Genomic DNA, 17,394 nt, shown 5'->3' with positions numbered 1-17,394 from the left:
ATAGAATTATATGTATTATATTTATTAGCAGTACACAGATTAATTAATAGCTACCTTAATTTTATTTTCATTGATTCTGTGGCTCTTCAATGTTCATTTTGTTATGAACATTGAAGGAGTTAACAGATGTAACCATTTTGAATTGCCTAAAATGTCTAGTGTCTTTACACTTTACACATATTGTTGTTGGAACAAAACTTCTATTTCCATTTTTTGGCCTTTTTAAAATGTACTTACATCACTTAATATGAAAATACGCACAGGTTTTTACAGTGGGTCCAATTTCAGGAAGAACTCACCTAAACAAACGCTCTGGGTGATTTTCCATTGACTTACACTGTAGATTAAAAGTGATATATCCAACATTTTAAAACATTTCTATGTGGACATTTCTATGTGAAGACAGTGTAGTAAAGGCATCTGTGCTGTGAATGAACTCACACTCCCTCTATGCGTGTTGTTCTCTGCTCTTTGTTTTCATAGCCTTCCCCCATCCCCTCCCCCCAATTACAAACACACACATACATTTTGTTTTGCCCTCCCCAAGAGACAAGATTGTGACCGCACACACAGCATTGAGTGCAGTACGAAACATTCAGGTGAAAGTGACCGTCCAAATATTCCTCAGCTAAAAATGCCCAATATTATAATTATATGCTCCTCCATGCTCATCTGTATTTAGCAGCCATTTTCTCTGTGCACCGTGCTCAGAACATGAACGCCAGAAGGCATTCCTAAATGGATATTTGTTGTGAATACGAAGCATTTGTTTTGGTCTGACATACTGGTACCCTAGTGTGACATTTAGTGACAAAATGTCAGATATATCAATTCCAAGAAAGCTTATTCCATCCATGTTATACAGTATACTGAAGCAGAACAGGATACAGTATAAGAGAACAGAATACATTTTCTGGCAAAGACTCACTCTACATACAATGGATATCTGGTGTCAGATTTTTTTATTTATTTTTTTGCCTTACTGTGCTGTGTTTTTTTTCTTCTTCATGTCAAACCACTCTAAATGACCTGGTTTACATCAGAATATTTAGATTATTTGTAAATGTTTTAAAGATCAGACGACAAAAGCATGACACAAAATGGCATTTTTTTATTTTAACAGCAAGATAACGCAGCATGGCTCTCAGAGAACTGTACTGTAAGTAGTGTGACTGCAGGTTCCCATGCAACTAAAACTGCCGATTCCCCAGGGGACATGTTGACATGTGTGCACGGATGTTCTGAGCGTTCTTGCTCTACAAATACAGGCTTTTACCTTGAATTTTTCTTTCACAGACCCAGGTGCTGCAGAAGAGCCCTGACTGTGTGTCGCTGTATGCTGGGTGGTTAGCTTGGAGGGCTTTGAATGTGTGTGTGTGTGTGTGTGCGCTGAGGGGAATCTGTCAACTCAAGTTCCTGAACTGTGTGTATGTGTATATGAGAGAGTTCTCTGCTAGAATTACGGCCGACACTCTAGCAGCAAAAATTGCTGGAAGAGACACGTTGGGACTCGCTTTACAGTAGAGGGTGGGAGACAGAACACAAAGCTGAAGGGCGGAGGGTGGGTGCAGAGGGGCAGAAAAGGGGAAATAAGAGTGAGGGAGGAGATCAGGAGATGTAGCTCTGTCCACTCACAGCTGCAGTGTTTTATTAGACCACTTATCTTGCAATGTACATTCAGATTCTGGGCTGTTGGTGGCTGTGTGAAAATGACTGAATTTTAAAGGGCAGAAACGACTCTACACTGAACCCTCACTGGATTAAGAACACCTACCTTGTATCCACACTCACTGTCCATGTTATCAGCTCCACTGACCACACAGGAGCACTTTGTAGTTCTACAATTACACCCTGTAGTCTGCCTGTTTCTCTGCATACTTTCTTATCCCCATTTCACCCTGCCCTTCAATGGTCAGGACCACATCAGAGCAGGTGTGATATGGGTGGTGGACTGTTCTCAGCGCTGCAGGGACACTGATGTGGTGGTGGCGTGTTTTAGTGTGTGTTGTGCTGATATGAGGAGATCAGACACAGCAGTGATGTCTTGATATAGTGGAATGGAGCAACAGCGATATTCTGTGGTGGGGTGTAATATATTGGTGTGTAAATTCAGTGTTATTGATTGTATACTCTAATAGGAACTGGCAAGTGTGATATACGTACGTGGTCTTTATGGAGGTGCCTTAAGGTACCTCATTGACCTGTGACCTTTGACTTCAGGGCAGAGCCAGGTAAGCATGAAAGGTTGTCATTACCTCTCTCTCTTCTGGTATTAGTGGGACTTTCTCACTGTTATCAGCTCCTTCTCAGTGAAATGGATGACCTCATTCTCAGGGGCAGCACTTACCCCTCTGTGTCTCAGTGGCCCCAGTTCCTCTCAAAGTTACTTCCTCTGTGGTACTGCTGCACTCATTCTCATAAATATCATCTACCTTGGCCTCGATGCTACCAATGACCCCAGTTACCACTTCCTTTAGTAGGCAGTCCCTATTACATTTCTATTGGTGATAAATCTTAGATCTTATTTCTGTGGGACCAGTTACCCCTTGTTACCACTCTCCTTGTCAGTGGTACCACTTACCCCCTCTCTCTCTCTCTCTCTCTCTCTCTCTCTCTCTCTCTAATTTACCTAACAGCAATGGGAAATGCCTCCCATGCTCCCTCCTCTTTCTGTCCCTCCCTCTCGTCCCACTCGCTATCCTTCTCCTTAGTCTCTCTCTCTCGCTCTCTCTCTCACCACAATGTTTCCCTGTCTGTATTCTCTCTCCCTCTCTCGCTCTCTCTCTCTCACTCTCTTGCTCTCTGTGTCAAGTAGGGGTCTCTCTGTGCTGTCGATGGGAGCGAGTTTATGTAGGACACAAGTGTTCTGACAAGTTCAGAGTCTCGAGTGTGCCTGCCATACGCTGCCCCCTAGGACTATCTGTGGGATTCTTTTTTGTTTTTTGTTTTTTTTTCCTGCCTAAGCCATTTGATTTTTTTCCCCCGGAGTGGATTTATACTTTTTTACACAGCCAGTAAACATGTCAGAGGCCAAGGAGAAGAAGAGAAAGGAGAGGAAAAGCAAAGGAAAGAAGGAGCGCAAGGAGAAGGACAGTAATCCCACACAAGGTGAAGGTGTGTGTTCGTGTATCTATGTGGGGTATGAGGGGTGGAGTGCGAGGTTCTAGGAAGAAGCTCTCACCTTGTCTTGTCAAAGCTTGCTGGTTGCTTTGTCACAAGGGAGGACTTCCAAAGCAGGCGGCGTGTAGCAGCACATCTGGCTGCTTCGGCGTAGCTGCGTTATTGTGCATGAATTTTGCCTTGTGTGCTTCAGCTCAAGCTTTTTGACGTGATTGGACCTCCCCGCTGTCACGCCAAGGACGTTTCCAGCCGTTCGCTTGATTCCTGCCTTTGCTCGTGTAGCTCGATGAGTGCTATTGTCGCTGGAGCCCGAGTAATAGTGTATTTTCATTTCTGCTTACAGTCGGTGGTATCTGACCACTTAGAAAATGCTCCTATCGATTCATTCACTGAATGGGTTAACTGTGCAAGTGCAGCATGCGCCTGCTGGACGTGACGGAGGCTGCACTGCTGGGTTTCAGGGGGAATTAACTGCAGGGATGCCTTGACTACTGCAGTATTGTTGTAGTTTCATTGCTACCTCTATCCGAATAGGTCCTAGTCAGCGGGAAACCTCTCTAGAGGCTTGTAGTCTTTCCTTCTGCTTCTCTGTGTCTCTCCAACTCTCTCTCTCTCTAGCTCAGTCAGTTCCTGCAAGCCACAACTTGCCACAGCACTTTGACCTCAGGGTCATGGAGGAGGAAAATCCCCTAATTTACATACACAAATGCCTAACACTTTATAATGGGCTTGATCTTAGTTTGCATAGTCACGGATACCGACGTTTCTGTTCCCTATTGCTTCAATTTTTCTGCTAATAACAGACTTCTAAGTCTAGTTAATACAATGTTAAATCTGCATGAGGCATAACGTGATCATTTGCCCATTCTGAACTCATACTGTACTATTAAGATGTCAACAGGTATTCTCCAGAGTGGTGCAGTTGAAGAGCAATTAATGGTTTCCTAAAAACCTTTTAGTAGAAGGTTGGAAGATCAGTGTACGCAGATGGATTGTAATATGAACTGAGTGTGAAGATCCTCCAAACAAATGCAGAAGTTCCATGCCAATTAAAGGTTTATCTTAGAACCGTGAATGCATCCCAGAATCCTTTAAGGGCTTAAGATTGAAGAGGGTGCGTGAGAGATTTCTGGACTAGGCTTCACAGTCCTTTACAGCTTCACCTTGATCTGAGATACCCTCATTAGATTAGTGGCTTAGAAAGACATGGCAAAGTGTGGCATTGTCTTTCATTCACCACCTCCCCCGCCTCCCATTCATTTCTAGGTCTGGCCAATGCTGTCCTCCTGGGAGGTTTTCCTTTTTGCTCTGTCACCCCGAGGCTGTCGTTTATGCAGGCTTTCAGAGCGAGAAAGACCTTTTGTTATTCATTACACTTCTATTATTTTCTCCCTGAATTTCGTGGCGGCGTATGACCTCTTACACGCAAGTATACTGTAACAAAATCACTCTGTGACACAACATCCAGTGGCCCTGCTGGTTTCTCTTCTAGAAATAAACACTTCACGACATTGTTCTGAGTCTGTGGCGAGTGGCCCAGCGATGTGCAGTGTCTTCACACGATGCTAATCTCTTCTGCTTTGTCTACTATAAACAAAGCCTGAAAGAAAAAAAGTGCCTGAGAGAGTGTCTTTAAAAAAAAAAAGCATCCCCTGGGAAGCTAATATTATCCCTTTGAATAGTCTTCCTTCTCAACTTCAGTTTCTTCACATTGATGTGCTGCTAAATTTACCTCACTTTAAGTCATGTGGAACAACAAGAACTTTAAACGGGAAATCACAGTGATTGACTCATTGTGTCTGCAAAGCTGCAGGACAAAGAAGAAGAAAAGGTGTGTTGTAGTGACAGATGAATGCTGTGGCCTAAATAAGACCCGTGATGAAGCATGTGTGATGTGGAGATGGGTTTGAAATCCTTACAGCACTGTCAGAATGTAATAACAAAGTTAACAAAAATACACAGGCTAATCAGGCTCACGAGCAGAGGTCTTTAGGGCTCTACACTCAGTACAGTGCCTTTTGGGACTTGTCTTTTGGTCGCTCTTGAAGTTGCAGGTTGCTGTGTGAAATGCAGAACATAGCTGACTTCAGTTTAGTTCACTTTCCTCATTTTTATTGCTTTTATTAAAACCATTATTATGTCCTGCTTATTGTTGTTGTTGTTGTCTTTGATATTTAATGATTTTTCACTTTACATTAGCAGAATTTGGAGCTAGTTTCAGGACCAGTGTGAGCACAGCGGTGAGTTAAATGTGGTCCAAGTTTCCATGCTGGCGCAAGATATGAGAGGCATATTCCTCCAAGGATTTTCTAATGATCATGTTGAATCACAAGATATAAATTTATTTTTTTGTCTGCTGTAGTAGACTTGTCCAGATTTAGCGATGGTTCGCGAGACTGAGGAAAAGTAGGTAGACATCTCCAGTGGAATACTGGAAGCTATTAGAACATTAATCTTCATTGAATTTCTGTGTTCTGAGACGTTGCAGGCGATGGGGTGAGTTCCTTGTAGGACTAGTGCTGAAATGTGTGAAAAATGGTAGAGAGACTGGATCACGGTGACGATCTGGAGGCTGCGCTCCTGTTTAGGATCTCCCCACGGTGGCTGATGGGAGATGCTGATTGACAGGCTGTGGGTGAAGTAATCCATGTTGGCTTACACAGCTGAATCACACACACTCCGTGTGGCTCACAGCGCAGAAAGCCCTCGGGCTACACAAATCACAAATCTACTGCTACAAAAACACACATACTTCAGCAGGTACATATCACCATATCAAATCTCTTTTAAAATGTATGTGTATATATATATATATTATTTGTGATTTGTATATAAAAACCCCAATTATAGAAAAGTATAATGTAATAAATACAAGAGTCCCTTTTGAACTGACCAACTTAATTGTGTTAAGTAAATATATAAATAATTGAATTTGTGTCATATATCATTTAATGTACTCAATTTTGTGAAATGATAAAAAAAAAAAAGTTAAAGTAAGGTGAAGCTGGACATCAATATTCAATGAGCATTACCTTCAAGCCCTCAGACAGCACTGCAGAGGAAACTGTCATGCTACAGTGATAAATATAGCCATGTGGATCTGGGAGTGCAATTAATGCTGACCATTAATGCATGAAGAATGCCATATATCAATTCTCTGTGGAACTGCTGGACCCAAGCTCATCTCAGATTGTCCAAAAGACAGTAGAAACACGTGCTCCATGTTTCAGCTTGTTTTCATGAAAAATAAACATTATGTTTTCTGTGCTAATGACGAAACTGACCTTCCAGGCTTATTAGCAATAGGTGCAAATCCCACAACTCTGAGGCAGTGAGGGGCTGCGTTAGTGACCATGACATATCTGATCCAATATCAGTTTCCATTGATGTGTAGCTGAGTTTTTAGATAGACAGGTGTTCAAAACGACAGTTAATTCAGCAAAGTCCGCAGAAAGACAATGCCAGTGTATGATTGACTTGTGCTGTCTGCAGTCCAGGGCCCAGCTTCCCAAAAACATCTAAGTGTTAAGATCGTCTTATAAAGTGTTCAGTGTGATGCTCACTCCACCACTTAAGAATCTTCTTTGTTCTAAGATGCTGTTGGAAAATCCAGCCAATGGCATTATGTAGAGGACAATCAAAAAAGATTGAAGTATCTGAGAAAAAATTCCATATGCAAACTTTTTTATTCTTATCCTCAGAAATATCTAAGCAGTGTAAAAAACACAACATGAGTCTATGCAAAATAATTTGGAGTGTGTTGCAGGCATGTAATTTTAAATCTATTTATATTTACAAGATCCAGTCAGGTCGTGCAGAGAAAACTTTGCATAATTTTAATTTTAATTTGTCAGTTAAACAATGCTTCAAAGAATGCTTATAAATCACTGATTATAGTTTTAGTTGTATTTTACAAAATGTCCCAATTTTCACAAATTGGAGTGTATGTGTATGTGTGTGTTTCACTCACGTTGTGGGGACCGATACTTTTTTACACCTTAAAGCTACCCACTACATTAAATATTGAATATTAAGGTGAAGAGTTATTTTAAGTTGGGGATATGTTTAGGGGTAGAGTGAGGTCAGTTTTGCTTAACATTAGTGTAACTCTCCACTAAATTATTATAAGTCAGTATAATGTCTGCAAAATGCATGTAAATCATACAAAGTCTAGACAAAAAGGTCCTCATTTTATAATAATTTTGGAAAAATAGCATTAACTTACTGTTTCAGGGCAAACATTCATTCATTCTCTGTAAGCGCTTATCCAGTTCAGGGTCCAGTGGGTCCAGAGCCTACCTGGAATCATTGGGCACAAGGCGGGAATACACCCTGGAGGGGGCGCCAGTCCTTCACAGGGCAACACAGACACACACACACGTTTGAGTCGCCAATCCACCTACCAACGTGTGTTTTTGGACTGTGGGAAGAAACCGGAGCATGCAGAGGAAACCCACGCAGACACAGGGAGAACACACCAACTCCTCACAGACAGTCACCCGGAGCGGGAATCGAACCCACAACCTCCAGGCCCCTGGAGTTGTGTGACTACGACACTAGCTGCTGCGCCACCCCTCACGGCAAAGCATTTTAACCATTTTTAATAGTAACGGTTTAACAATTTTCAGATTACTCCTCTACAAGCTTCAGTATTTCCATTACAATCCAGTACAGAGTCTGGCTAATCCATCTTTCATTGAACATGAGTGTTGCTGACTGAAATGAACAAGTTTCTGCAATGGCTGTCGTCTGCTGAGACGTCAGGAATCTTTTTTTCTGACCAGTATATTGATAATAACAATAATAATCATCCTTTATTTATTTGAATTGGAATTAGAATTGCTTTATTGGTCACTGTGCTTGCACACAGTGGAATATGTTCTCCGCATTTTAACCCAATCCGTGCAGTGAAACACACATTTACGCACACGCTAGTGAACACTAGGGGGCAGTGAGCACACGTGCCCGGTACGGTGGGCAGCCCAAGCACTTCAGTCATGACCTGCCAACTCTGGGTGATCGAACGTTCCGGTTACTAGCCCAGTTCCCTAACCACTGTATATTTGGATATATATTTTGAGAAAATTTGAAGATATATGCCTTGTGAATGTGTTTCAGACACAGATACTGATTTAGAGAGTCTGCAGGAGCCTTGAGTAGCCTTAAGTAACCACTACTATTGACACTGTATAAAATAAATGTTCTCGGTGTGTGTAAATGTTCTTGGTGTGTGTGTGTGTGTGTGTGTATATGTGTGTCCTGGCCTGGCTTCTTGATTTTCTTGCCAGGTCATTCCATACAATTTTAGTACTGAATTATCCTGTTCTTGCTTGTTATATCGGGAATGTGAGTTTGTCCTGAAGTTGTTTGTGGAAAAACTCTAATCTCATGTAAGTGAGGGGGACTGACATTAATAAACAAGCGTTAATGCAGCTTTCATGCTTTGACACAAATATGACAAGGGTACAGCTGAATTTGTTAAAGGATTTTTTTTTTCTAGTAGAATTCCAGTTTTTACAGGTGGACTGTGCACACAGTTTATCCACTCAGTTTGAATGGGCTTTTTGGCCACATCAGTCGGTGCATGATGGTCTCAATCAAACTTTATACGGATGAATGTGTTAACTGCTTTGTATGTGGCCTATCAGTGAACTGGACCAAAGAGAATTACAACAAGTAGACATCTACTGTAATTTCTGTTGTTGAGATGTAAACAAAGTCATTTAGTGTAGTTTGATGTGAGATGATGCCTTAACTAAATTTATTTATATCAGTGGTGATAGGAACAAGAGGTCACAATATTTATAATGAAGATCAAACTATTTAATTTACCACTCAGGCAGGTTTTTATGTATGTTGATAATGGTAAAATAGCTGTGAATCTACTGTAAAAAACACTAACTAAAAAAAACACACTAACTAGGTACTTCTCCACCAAGAATTCCAATAAGACTCATACTATTAATATCAGACCTCTGATTCCTGTCACCACTTCCCTGAAGAACTCTGACTTGGTAATGGAGAATTCCAATATTTAGGGATTAACATGAAGGGTGGCACTGTGGTGCAGAAGGTAGTGTTGCAGTTACACAGCTCTAGTGACCTAGAGGTTGTGGGTTCGATTCCCACTCCGGGTGACTGTCTGTGAGGAGTTTGGTATGTTCTCCCTTTGTCCACGGGGGTTTCCTCCGGGTGCTTCGGTTTCCTCCCACAGTCCAAAAACACACGTTGGTAGTTGGATTGGCGACTTCAAAGTGTCTGTGGGTGTGTGTATGTGTGTGTTGCCCTGTGAAGGACTGGCGCCCCCTCCAGGGTGTGTTTCTGCCTTGCGCCCAATGATTCCAGGTAGGCTCTGGACCCCCGCGACCCTGAACTGGATAAGTGATTACAGATAATGAATGAATGAATGAACTTTAAATTAGCTTTTTGTTTTATAGCACTTTATGGGACCTTAGCTGACAACCTTTTGCTTTAAAATAAGAGCATTCTTTCAGTAAAATCATTCATTCATTATCTGTAATCACTCAGTAAATTCAAATAAACCTCAAACTAATTTTCCACATTCAGCTTTTTTGCAGCTTTGAGAGGTTTGAGAGCATATTAGGGTTTATATGATGGTCTGATTGTGCACTATATGTCCAGAGATTTTCTGACACGGTTTACAATGGTTGCGATATTCATTACTTTAAGGTAAACCAGAATTCAACTGTACACACCCACACAGCTCGTATAATAGCCGTAGACCAATAGAACGAGACTCTCTGGAGCAGCGGCACACGAGGCTAAGGTCACCATGCTTAGAGCCAAGAGCGTGCCATAGGGATATAAAAGTTCTCAAGCTTTGGGCTGTGATAAAGTGTGTTCTCTTGAGTGAGGACTCACCATCCCCTACCACTGAGATTAATTTGTGATCTTGTGATCCAAAGTCATTCACCATCCTTAACTGATCTCACTAATGTTCACAGCAGTGTTTAAACATCTAGAGAAACCATTCCCAGAAACTCAAGTGCTATTATTGCAGCAAAGAGGAGACCATCCCCCTATTAATACGTTTAATAGCAGCAGAAATGTTAGATTAGGAAGGGACCATAGTGTATTTTAAAGATATATTTCTATGCAGTCTTAAAGCATCACTTTCACTGTACTGTGCTGTTCATTGTGAAAGGTGTATAGTGTGTTCTGTGACACTAAACATTTACATGTAGTAATGTTTAACATAACAGTTACGTTGACATCATTTTGCAATGAATGAACCTAAATATACGTAATTTGTTAGTGTTAAATATTGTGCACTATGAATTAACAGCATTGGCTTTTAAGCAGTGGTGTGCTATTTTGATATGTTTGCACTCTTTAGATCTGTTTTAAGTATAAGCCACATGAAATCATAAAAGCACACCATATCAGTGGGATAATGGATTCTCAGTCAACTGGCCAGAGCTCCCGGACAGCTGATGTGATGTACAATTGCTTCCTGCGGATCTGCAGATCCCTTTGTGTTACTGGAGTGGAAAAAACCCTTGGCGTGTTTTCTCCTGAACCTACAGCTCAAGAACGCTCTCGCTCCTCAATCTGACAGAGCTTTTAATAGCTGTCAAACCCAGCTTTCCTTGGAATGCCTTCGTCCCGGTGTGTACTCAGGGAAAACCACACCTCAATAGCACGTTCCTGAGGCACGGCATTAAGTCCCTTGTAAAAGTGAATTTGGGGAAAGGAGGCAGCAATTTAATGCTACATCTAAACATCAAGGACTGATTTTTTTTGTGTGAGGGTGGGTTGGGGTGGGGGAGCTGCATTTTTTTCACTTTTTCTTCTCCAGCTTCGTCTTTTCTTAAACCACAAGGTGATTTAGAGTCTTCAGACCACACCTTGGCACCAGCCCGGAGGTTATGTATTTCCAAGTCTTTTTTTAAATTATGGGCAGGGCCACAGAGAGAGTGTCATGCGTCTCGTAAAGTGTGACGCCGGAGTTAAAGGGCTAGTGAAATATGCGACCCGTTGCCTGCTGTGGGCTGGTGATCTACAGTGTGCAGGTAACACGCACATACAGCCGTCACCGCGCCTCAGTATAGCCTCAGCCTCCAGAAGCCCAGAGAGCCTCCTCAGCCACAGTCAGAGGCAAAGGCAATTACCAAGCAGCAATAAAGTCAGCCACTATGTGCTCTGTGCCTGGTGGCTTACTTTCAGCTCACTTTTGGCCAAAAATTGCTTTAGATTCCATTAAATGATCAGAATTAATATAGTCACTCTCAGAGGAAAGAAGCACTTCACATCTCCAAAATGTTAACTTTTCTGGGGAATGGGAGAAGGACATTATTAATTTTTGTCTGGGATTTTTTTTGTTAAGATTTAATATAGTAAAATAATGTTTAGAAATCTATCGTTCACTCCCCAGTCTGAAGAGTGTGATGTACAATAAAGTAAGGATCCTCATTATATTGGTATTATGGTATTTGATTATCTAAGTCTTAACTAAAGATGTTTTTTCTACTGCGTTTCTAAAATTACATCTTCCACCGTTCACATTCCATCCTTCAGTTTTCGTTTACTTTGTGCTGGAGGAAAAACACAGTGTCAGGAGGTATTTGTTTTTCTCCAAAGACCTGTGATTCGGAAAATTGCATAAAGCACAGTATCGCCTGTGTTGTTTGCACAAGGACAAGTACCAGCCTGGATGTGCAGGAAAAGGCATGGCACGATATGTCTTGTTTGTATGTGCTAAGAAGCTATCAGTCATCATTTCTAGAAAGTTCCATAATCGCCTCAGTGTGCAGCACTCCGCAGCTCAGAGCTCCGTAACTGTTACAACTGACCCAGCCTCCCAGGCTGTGAATGTGTGTGTGTGTGTGTGGCTCACTCTCCATTGTGAGCTGTCTCTGATCCACTCGCTGCCTCAGTCTCAGAGCTGAGATCTCAGTCTCTGCATGAGTGAGTGTCAGGCGGCAACGTGTACAGCCCACATTAGGAGACCTGTTCACCCTTAAAGCATGCCCTGCACTGATGCATATCTCGGACTTAACTAAAGCCAGCTTTTCCTATCACACTAACCACCGTGCAGTGGGGAGAACCACAAGTCTTTGTTTGACTCGCACGAGTCTCTGAAGTGTTAAGCAGTGAGCTCTGCTGGCTTTTTCCAAGAATGTAGGCTGCAGAGCTTCACAGTGTCAGGAGAAACCTGAGAAAGTAATAACACTGTCACTACTCTCAAAACACTGCGCCAGGGAACGTCACATCACTTTTTTGTTACCACAGCGTACCAAGCTTCATTGGCTTCGGAGCCAGATCAGGAGTCATGCCAGAGTCATTCCAGTGAAACAAATTTTAGTAGCACTGATAAAAAAGTACTCCCCGTACTGGGACAAAGAAGTGGGTCAGTCTTCCCAAAATTAGGCTGACTGCTGACTATTTTAGCACACCTCCGTCTCGAATTTTAATTGAACTCATTACACGTACTAAGATGTTTGTTTTTTCCTTGCCCCTTTATCGCTCCAAGCAAGCCCTGATATCATCTCTTATTGCTGTCTTAGCCGCATACTTTCGGACACGTCATTTCCACATGAATAAAGTATACTTACATGAACAGAGATATTTATAAAAGTAAGTGAACTGATAGATAAAACTGTGACGGTGGTATATTTTATTCATGTGCAACGTCTATACACATTTGAACCAATTTACTTCAGCTCAAGCCAAGCAAATAACCCTAACGGCGTATGCAGCAGAAGGCCTATGCTAATTGCTTAGATGACCTCACCTTGGGAATGGCCATGGCACTGTTCTGACCCCTGTCCTAGCCCTGAGAGAGCTCTTAGCGTGCACTCTCCTACCTGGCGTGACAGCAGGGCATGGCGGCAGCAGCATGGAAACGGTAGAGTCCCGTCTGGGCATGTGGCTCTTGAATGGACATTTGTAACAGCCTCGCCCCAACCTTTTCTTACTCACTGTACTGTGGTGGTGGGAAAAAAACTGAATTCTTTGATACATCATTACAGATTTTTTTCTTGAAAGGTACTGAATACAGATACAAAATCAATCAAAGGCATACTTTGGAACAGCGCTGACTTGAGGGGGAAAGGAAATGTAGGATGGTAACATACCATCGAAAGTACATTCCCAGCATTTTTCAATCAGCTCCAGGGACCTGGAGGTTGTGGGTTCAAGTCCCGCTCCGGGTGACTGTCTGTGAGGAATTTGGTGTGTTCTCCCTGTGTCTGTGTGGGTTTCCTCCTGGTTTTCTCCCACGGTCCAAAAGCACACATTGGTAGGATTGGTGACTCAAAGGTGTCTATAGATGTGAGTGAATGTCTGAGTGTGTGCTGCCCTGTGAAGGACTGGCGCCCCCTCCAGTGTGTTCCTGCCTTGCGCCCAGTGATCCGGGGCAGGCTTCAGACCCACCTTGAATTGGTTATTTGGTAACAGACAATGAATATTTGAATGAAAGGATGAATGAATTCAAATGAGAGCTTAAATACATTTCAAAGAATGTCATTTCGGGTTTTACTTTTAAAGGAGCACTACCTAAGACTTCGTATTTTTGCCCCTGCTCTTTCTTTACAGTTGCACAAGGTAACTGATGTTTACAGCACTGTCCTGAAATCAAGGGGAAAGGGGGAGAGTGGGGTTGGTTTCTTACCCATCGTCCAAATGTTACATAGTGCAGTTTCTGCAGTTCTGAGCCTGGAGTAGCAATGACAGAGGCTCTATTCTATCTATTACAGGTCAGTGAAGCATCACAATGATTTTGAAGCTGTAATTTAAAGGTAAAAATACGACTGCATCCAGATGATTCTAGAAATGAGTTCTTATACCCCCAGCTCCAGCTTTACTCATTTACTTCTTTCGAACCTCCCTTTGTTAACATGTGCGCTGCCTCTGGTGTTTGTTTCATTGTGGCATAAATGGCAAGCTGCAATGTCTGTATTTTACGTTTCAAATTCCTGACAACCTCTGTTTGTTTGCGTTGGCTGAATTAGCCTCAGGTTGTTGGTGCATGTGCGTATTATTTAAGCCCTAATGTCAGTTGAGTTAATTTCACCACCTGATTTTTTATTTTGTTTTACATAATGGCTGAAGATGTATTGAAGACAGTCCAAGTCTATCCTCCCTGTTCACATTACTGAGAAAGCATTGGTATAGGCAAAGGGATTCCCCCTAGTCCTCAGTCAGGCAAGTTTTCCTTAGTCAGTTCCATCACGTTTTGTATGTTTAGCTGGCACATGTTGTAACTGCCATGGGAAACTTCCTTGAAACCAAAACTCACGCTGAAAGGGGGAAGTCATCCTTCTCTGCGTGATTCTGGGTAGCAAAACAATATGAAATATACAACTGTCGTTTGGCATGATACATCTGGAAGAGGTATTTGAAATCTCTGTAAATGAAGTTAAACAACAACAACCACAAGTTATGACACCTGATACATACTCATTACTTGATACTCATGTCTGGCCCACATTCATTGAGTGTGTAACAAAAAACATTTTGTGCAATTATTTGACTGTGTCTGGGTGCAGTGTCTTGCTTGAATCAAATCCAGAGAGAAGGTGGAGGTGACAGCAGGTCTTCTTGTGTAGGCCTGAGCTCTAATCTAAAGGAACTGGCTGCAGAGATTCCAGAGAATTCACTGCTGGACTGGCAGAACCAGCACAGCCACAGGCTAACAGTGTCTCTGGTGACATCGTCTGGCCAGCTGAGAGATCTGGTGACTGGCTCTGCTATGCTTTACTTTTAATTCGACATCATACTCTCTGTCTTGCCACATGTGATTGTGAAAAAGAAATCTGCATGTGTAATATGACCCTGTCTCTCTCTCTCTTTATTCTCTGTAGTTGCTCCTACAGTAAAGGCTATGAGGAACCCAATGATGGTGGAGGAGGGAAGAAGACTAACCATGAAGTGCGAAGCCTCGGGTACCCCACCCCTTTCCTATAAGTGGTACAAAGATGGCAGTGTTCTGAAAAAGAGCAAAGAAGTCAGGATCAAACAAAACGAGTAAGTCAAAGCGATTAGGTGTGTGTGCATTAGGTTACATTAGATTTAATGATTGACAATATACAGCAGTTGTAGGTAGCTCTTGCAGTTTCTGATTTATAGCCACTGTTGGACGAAATCTACATTTTTTAGGTCATTTTAATTATTTTACATAGTGACTGCTCCCTGTTTACACTGTGTGTAAATTTGATGAAGAAGAGACCAATAGTATTTGTACAAAAAGAAGTGAAAAGAGGTCTTGGTTAGCATTAAAAATTCAGAATGTTTTGCCTTCTCCTGTAAAGTCACCAGTTTGCAGCATTTTTCCTCTGAGAGCAACAACATAAAAAAGGGAAGGCAAACATCACCCTTATATTTTTCTCAGGTTTTAATGTGAGCCGTCCTAATAGATGATACAAGAGACATGGCTGGGTTGCGTTCTTATAGAGCGTTCCACATCATAAGACATTATGGGTCAAGTTTGTCACTAAAATCACCGCTTGGCTACATCACAGCCGTATAACCGCCGTCCATTTCATAAAGCAGTACGTTATGATCCTTCTGAGTCTCCTTGAGCGAGCTCTGTTTTGATCTCTAATCTAGTGTTGCTAGGTTTGGACGTGGATGGCGTTGGTCTCAGGCCATCTAGACGATTTCACTTCAGTTTTTCCAAAAGCCATCGCAGTGTCCCATGACTCCTCTGTCTCTCTGTTACAGTAAACACTCCAAGGTCCAGATTGTTAGAGCACGGATGAAGGACTCTGGGAATTACATGTGTGTGGTGGAGAACGACAGGGGAAGCAGCAACAGCACAAGCACCGTTCATGTCCAAAGCAGTAAGTAGCTGACAAGCCGTGTGTATGATAATGATTAAATTCCTCCATTCTCTAAGCCCTCTCTCTTTTTTTTAGCACAGCTTTAGCAGCTGTACTACCCGAGGGAAATATCTGTTTTACTGCTGTGATTGAAACGCTGTGTATCAGCCACTACCCACCTGCTGATATCTTTGGTTATTTGTTTCCATATTTTTTACTGCACACTCAGTACTGCCAAAAGAAACAGTGTTATTGTCTTAAAATGTGGAAAATCCTCATGCTGAGCGCCTTTTTGAAGGATTTACATGTTCCCTTTTGGCCTCTCTGGAGCTTCGTTTGCCTGTAATCTGGCTACAGGGATTTTTCTTTATTGTCTGTTTGTTAGACATCACGTAACTTCACTTTTGCTCTCCACTGAGTGATGTTAGCCTCCCAGCTTTGTTCTCCACTAGACTGTATAAACTTAGAAAACAATAATATAGTTTTGTATTATAGACTTTTTTTGAGGTAAGAGTAGTTAAAGTATGCTCCATACTCCTCATCAGAAACACCACATGCCTGGGGCTAGTGCTGGGCGATATGAGCACAAATCAATATCATGATTAAGTTATCACAATCACGATTAATGAACAATTATATATTTTTTTGTTTTTTTGACCCTCATAGTTCAGTGACGAGGCTTGTACTGTAAATATTCTTTATTATTAAATATAGGATACTTTTTCTAATGTTGCTGGGAGCTTGTTCCTCTCATTTTTTTTTCCCCTCAGCATTTACATTTAACTTCTTTTTGTTCAGTGTCGTCTTAATTACAGTCAAACACAGCACGTCCAAACCACAGACAGTGTTTTTCTTGAGTGGCTTGGTCGGCCTCAGCGTTTAGGTTGCTTCCATGTGGTAGACAGGGGCAGAATCATGTGACTACAGCTTGGAAGTGTGATTTTAAAGGGGCAGTACATGAACACAGAGTGGGGACCTAACAGAATAAAAGTAATTTATATAATCGATATAGACCAGATTTTGTCGATTAGAAATGTTGAATGTCGATTTCGATTAATTTTTGATTAATTGCCCAGCCCTCCCTGGTGCCTTGTTCACAAACACAGAAACTGAACAAAGGATATAAGGTACTGGACCAGACCTTAGAGAAAAATCACACAACATTCACGTACCATATGTATAATCACACGATTCGCATGTGGTTTTTAGACAATGCATGTTGTGTTTTACAGGATGTCACGTAAAGTCTTGAGCCTTGTATATTATTATGTTATGTCATGCTTATTTGTGACTGCAACGAAAATATGTGACATGATATTTACTTGGCGTTTCTGTTTGAGAATTATAAGGTTTCATGGAGAAGCTAGTTGTTGGGTAGTGGAGTGGTTAAGTATTTTGAATATCTGCCTTCTTTTAAATGCTCATGCTTAACTGATGTGCTTAAGTTGATTTGACTTATTTGTGTTGATATTGGTGTAAGCTGCAATATTTA

At 41.8% G+C, this 17,394-nt stretch overlaps 1 protein-coding gene across 4 annotated transcripts in view; it reads left to right on the top strand.

Moving 5' to 3' along the window:
• Positions 1-17,394, top strand: part of nrg2a (neuregulin 2a) — a 136,909-nt gene that overhangs the window by 64,226 nt on the left and 55,289 nt on the right. For all 4 annotated transcript variants that reach the window (XM_066645507.1, XM_066645506.1, XM_066645503.1 and 1 more), the window contains exons 2-3: positions 14,946-15,108; positions 15,805-15,923. In XM_066645507.1, the coding sequence (XP_066501604.1) occupies positions 14,946-15,108; positions 15,805-15,923 (282 nt within the window). The remainder of the gene's footprint in view (positions 1-14,945; positions 15,109-15,804; positions 15,924-17,394) is intronic.

The sequence above is a fragment of the Hoplias malabaricus genome, chromosome 15, assembly GCF_029633855.1.
Source record: "Hoplias malabaricus isolate fHopMal1 chromosome 15, fHopMal1.hap1, whole genome shotgun sequence".
NCBI lineage: Eukaryota > Metazoa > Chordata > Actinopteri > Characiformes > Erythrinidae > Hoplias > Hoplias malabaricus.
This window is presented reverse-complemented; position numbering and strand designations above follow the sequence as displayed.